The 5,452-nt window shown below is 34.5% G+C and overlaps 1 protein-coding gene across 1 annotated transcript; it reads left to right on the top strand.

Annotated features, from left to right (window-relative positions):
- Nucleotides 1-974: 974 nt before the first annotated feature.
- Nucleotides 975-4,993, top strand: LOC120077040 (3',5'-nucleoside bisphosphate phosphatase). The gene is made up of 5 exons (XM_039030878.1): nucleotides 975-1,569; nucleotides 2,203-2,327; nucleotides 2,650-2,964; nucleotides 3,422-3,591; nucleotides 4,343-4,993. Exons 1-5 carry the CDS (start codon nucleotides 1,249-1,251, stop codon nucleotides 4,750-4,752), a joined length of 1,341 nt encoding a protein of 446 aa, XP_038886806.1. The 5' UTR covers nucleotides 975-1,248; the 3' UTR covers nucleotides 4,753-4,993.
- Nucleotides 4,994-5,452: the final 459 nt, after the last annotated feature.

Genomic DNA, 5,452 nt, shown 5'->3' on the forward strand with positions numbered 1-5,452 from the left:
ATATAAACTTCGAAATAATTTTTTTTTTAATAAAGAGAGTGACATGTCAAGCTTCCATAAGTCAAGAGCATATATCTTAACAAGTTGAGTTAAAATTTGAAATACTAAAAATATTTTTAACAATCCTACAAAATATTAGATAACATGATATTTCATAGTGAAACCAATTAACAATAAGAGGAGTAATTCATATAGAGTTAATCCTACAATGACCCAAAATTTGGTCCTAAAATAAAATATGTCATACCTTTTACGGTTGAGATTTTTTTTTTTTTTTGACATTTTACTTGCGTCATATCAAGGTGAAATTACCAAAATGAGCTATTTTGCACGGAGATTAGGATCTTTCTCTCGCTCTTGTTTCCTCTATCTTTCCTCTCTCTAGCCCCTTTCCCACCCGTGGATCTGACGCCCCAAATTCACATCCCTTGCTTTACACCACTTCCCACCGAAAAATCACAGATCTTGTTGATAAGAAAATCGATCAACCCAATAAACCCACATTCTAGCAAAAGTCCACACATTTGAAGTTCTGACAACCTCTCATACCCCTTTTCAGCAACTCTACCATCTCTTCGGTGAACAAATAGTCGATCACCACTATGCAACAACAACTAGAAAAACAAAGTGAATAAAGAAGAAATTTGGGAAGAGGAAGAAAACAAAAAGGATTAAAGATATGTTGGTAATATTGGCCTATGATATGTATACAAAAGTACAAAATTCTTAAATTTTAAAAAGTAGGACAAAAACTATTTGAATTTTTTTTGAATTCCATTGTGTATCTTATGAACATTGTCAAATCCATTAATCTTTTGAATGAGACATCCTCACATATCCTACGAACATTGTAAAGTCTCTTAATTTTTTAAATGTGACAACCTCCCACAAAATTGATATATTACCAAATTAAAATGAAAAGACAAGTAAAAGTATGATGGATATTAATCCAAATTCTATAATTTAGGTATGAAGAAAGAAGTTAGTTTAGCTTTGTGTGATTGATTGAGAAAAAGGAGTATTTAGAGAACAGCGAACAGAGAGAGGGAAATCCAGAAAAGGGGGAGAAAAGAGGACACCTGCGCTTTGGAAGATATCCTTTCCCCAAAAGGCCGTCTGTCTCACTCTTCTCCTCCTTTTGTTTGTTATCACTTTCCCTCAATTCTGATTCCTTTCCCCTTCCCCTTCCCCTTCCCCATTCCATTGACCTAAATCTACCCCTTCTCTCAGTTCTTCACCTCCCTTACCATGGTGGGTGACGCCCACTTTCCTCAGTCTGCCCCCAGTTCCAAGAAATCCAAGACCAAGAAGAAGAAACGGGGTGGCTCCAAGAAGAAGATGACTTCCGAACAGGCTGCTGCCTTTAAGTATGTCACGGAATGGGTTTATTTGGATCAATCTAATTCTCTCGCCTCCTCTGCTGCTGCTTCCGTTGTGGATGATTTTGGAGTTCAGAAGAGTCTTGGCAAAGGTGGGGAGAAGGTGGTCTTTGAATTGCATTCACATTCCAAATTCAGTGATGGGTTTCTCACCCCTTCCAAGCTCGTTGAGAGAGCTCATGGAAATGGGGTCAGTTTTCTTCCTTTCCCCTGTTTTTTGATTAATATATAGTTCTTACTCTCTGTGTTTACAGTTCTTCTGCTCTGTTGAACTCGTTTTTGGATTCTTATCAAAGTAGCTATATTCGATTTAGTTTTTGTTCCTATCTGCTCTTCTGTTGTTATATTGTTTTATTCTGTGTTTTTGGTATTGATTTAGTCTTTCATTTATATTCAAATATGGGAGTTGGAGGATGCAAAAAGATACTAAACGAACTGAAAAGACCACCTTCAAGTTATTGATTTAGTCTTGTATATTGGATTTGCTTATGAAAAATTGAATATACACATGACATGATGTTACTGTTTTATGTTATATTCAATGTAGTAGACTGTTTTTTGGTCTTGAAGGAAGTGGTTTGCTTGCTATTTTATAGATATATATCTCTTGGCAACAGTTATGTTTGCCTGATGGTGTAGTTCATTAAAATGTGAAGAATGTAATGTAATTATATTTATCTCATAAAAATTGTGATATTCAATGTCATTGGTAAAATTTAAATTTTCTTCTTTGGTCCAAAGCATTACCTTATTTGCCTTATATTTTGCAACCCTATCCTCATTGTTGTAGCTTTAGTTAATTAGAAATGTGTACCGACAACAGGTGAAAGTTCTTGCTTTGACAGATCATGACACAATGTCTGGCATCCCTGAGGCAATAGAGGCAGCTCGTAGATTTGGTATCAAAATAATTCCAGGTGTTGAAATCAGTACAATATTTTCTAACGGGTGAGTTGAGGGTTATTTATTTATTTTATTTTACGTGTTAAAATAATGGATTTTGCATCTTTTTATACTATTTAATGTTTTGCATATTTTACACGCCATTAAGTTTCCACTTAATTTCCGTTTTCTGCCATCAAGTCCATCTCCTTACAAACATCAATGAAAAATGGTAAATTTTACTGTTTACTGTCAGAGAGAATGTTTGTGAATATCATGTTCAGCTGTTGAAAAAAAAAAAAAAAAATACTGCTATACCATTGGTTTCAAGAAACATTTCTTTGTTTCCAAATTTTTCACCTTCTGACATCTGGTAACTGATTTGCAGTGGAGACTCAGAATCAGAAGAACCAGTACACATCCTTGCATATTACAGCAGCTGTGGACCAGCAAAGATTGAGAAGCTGGAAAAATTTTTAGAAAATATAAGGGAGGGGCGTTTTTTGCGTGCAAAGAATATGGTGTCAAAACTGAATGAGCTAAAGCTGCCTCTTAAATGGGATCATGTGGCTAAGATTACTGGTAAAGGAGTTGCTCCTGGGAGACTTCATGTGGCCCGTGCCATGGTTGAAGCAGGCTATGTGGAAAATTTAAAACAAGCATTTTCTCGATACCTTTTTGATGGTGGACCGGCTTACTCAATGTAAGAATCTGAACTTGCTGTATTTTATTTTCTGATGCATTTTTTTTAACAATATTTATGATATGAACATAATGGTTAAATAAGGGTGTAATATATCCTGCTCCATTTGTTTACCATAAGCTTCAGGATAGGCTAATCCCTGCTACTTGACAATCTATGGCATTGTATCTTGTGAAGGCTATCATTTGAATTCTTGTATTCACAAAAGTGAAACAGATAGTTAAAATCGAATCTTGTCCATAATTTTAAGCAAGATCTGTAGTAATTGAATGTGCTAGATCAAATTTTTTTTAAAATAATTGTCACGTGGACGTTTAAGCTACGTATCTAGTTGATTTTGGTGCTTGTATGTATCTGCTGTTCTTTCTAATTCATATGTAACTCCTTGGGATGTGGAGGTTACACAATCTTGCCTGGTTTTTAGACTGTAACAATGAGGATAGGGTTCATTTTCCAGGGGATCAGAGCCTTGTGCAGCGGAAGCAATACAATTGATACATGATACAGGTGGTGTGGCTGTTCTAGCTCATCCATGGGCCTTGAAGAATCCCGTTGCTATTATTAGAAGATTGAAAGATGCTGGTCTTCAGGGGCTGGAGGTTTACAGGAGTGATGGAAAATTGGCAGGTACACAATTGATCCTTCTCTCAGATCTTCACCAGTTTCCTCATTGATTGTCAATTGAAATTTGATATGCATTTTCATTATGTTGTAAGCATGATATCTAGCCACTGGTGATGTGAACTCAATCTATCAAATCATGTTTGTCATTTAGGTCTAGCAACCAAAGTTTATATGGACTGTTTGATAGCAATTTTCTTTTTAGTTTTTAATTTTTAAAAATTAAGCTAACAATATCTACTACTTATTTGTGTTTATTTCTTTCACTTTTATGAAAAATTTAAAAATCTTAATTGAACTTCAAAATTTTTTTTTTTTTTTTTTTTAAAAAAAGTTAAAATTTTTTGAAGGATAATAGTAGTAGATTAGAAATAAAGAAAAAGGATAATCAATAAGCATCATTTTAAGAATATAATTCAAAATCAAGAAACATCCCCTAAACTTTTGTGCCCATTTTTTAGCTTTTTGGCTGGCATACTCTTGTTTGTCCAGTATTCGAGTAAATTTGAGTCCCTGCCAAGCAATAAATGTGGAGCTTATAGATAATCACTCTCTTTCTCTCAATAACTTTGCTGAAAATTCAAGGCCCTTAGAGTATATTCTCATATTTTGAACATAAGAACTTCTTAATAACTTTCCTTTTAGTACACGATTTTTCCCAGCACATATACCGGATGGCTTTTAGCTATATGGATCAATTTTCAAATATCTCAGCTTAGACTATTGACATCGATTTCATATGTTTGTTGATTGACAGCATACTGTGACCTAGCCGACAATTATGGGCTTTTGAAACTTGGAGGATCGGATTTTCATGGAAGAGGTGGACATAGTGAATCTGAAGTTGGAAGTGTAAACCTTCCTGTTCTTGCTATGCACGATTTTCTCAAGGCTGCTCGACCAATTTGGTGCAGTGCCATTCGAGATATCCTTGAGAGGTACGTTGAAGAGCCTTCAGAATCAAATCTAGCAAAGATTACTAGATTTGGAAGGACCCGGGTTTTGAAGGGTGGCTCCTCACCAAGCAGCGAAAATGACATCATTGATCGTTGTTTAACTTCGTGGCTGACTAATGAAGAGAAGCAAAATGCTGAGTTTGAGGCTATCAGATTAAAGCTCTCCCATATTTCAATTAATCAAGAAGTTCAGGTGCCTAAGACTAAATAATTCCAACCAAGGTCGTCAATACTTGCTCGTCATGCTAACATAGTCGACATAACGATCAGATTTAGTCAGGTTTTTGTACTTTCCTTTGTTACTCTTTTTCTTTTATCTGTAGGGAAAAGTGGGTTTCAGTAAATTATTCATTGAGGCACAACAAAAAGCTCCCATTGTCTTAAAGTTATACTTTTTGGTTGAATCAATAATACTTCATTCAATCTCTTTCAGGTTTTCCCCCATTGTTTTATAGGATCTAGCAGCATTTATCTATTTAACTGAATCACATGCGTATGACTGTTGAAATGGATCAATTTTTTGTTTTTTGTTTTTTTGGATGAGCTCAATAGCATATGGAAGTGGGAGATTCGAGTCTTTGTCCTCTTAGTCAGAGGGTTTATGCTTCAACTAGTTAATTTATATTTAAGTTGGCATCAATGTTTTCGTAAGGTTGAAAATGAATGGTTACATATGGAAGGTTTTAGTGTTTTGGCATTTGAACTTCCTAGTTCATTCGTTAACTTCCATAATTTTGTTATTTTACAAAAAAAAAAAAAAAAAAAAAAAAAAAAAAAAAAAAAAACCTTTTGTATCACTTTTCTAGTAATGCTCATGAAATTGTTCAGTTGGTAAAACAGATGATCTATATTTGATTTTTAATTATACTTGGTTTTTAGTTCAACAACCTATGCTATGAGGTAGGAAGATT

The sequence above is a fragment of the Benincasa hispida genome, chromosome 5 (assembly GCF_009727055.1).
Source record: "Benincasa hispida cultivar B227 chromosome 5, ASM972705v1, whole genome shotgun sequence".
Lineage (NCBI taxonomy): Eukaryota > Viridiplantae > Streptophyta > Magnoliopsida > Cucurbitales > Cucurbitaceae > Benincasa > Benincasa hispida.

What these genes read in the sequence shown, in the direction of transcription:
- LOC120077040 (XM_039030878.1), top strand. Translation starts at nt 1,249, where the DNA reads ATGGTGGGTGACGCCCACTTTCCTCAGTCTGCCCCCAGTTCCAAGAAA. An exon ending in AGAGAGCTCATGGAAATGGG is followed by an intron (nt 1,570 to 2,202) that starts GTCAGTTTTCTT and finishes TACCGACAACAG; the next exon opens with GTGAAAGTTCTTGCTTTGAC. An exon ending in GAGTGATGGAAAATTGGCAG is followed by an intron (nt 3,592 to 4,342) that starts GTACACAATTGA and finishes GTTGATTGACAG; the next exon opens with CATACTGTGACCTAGCCGAC.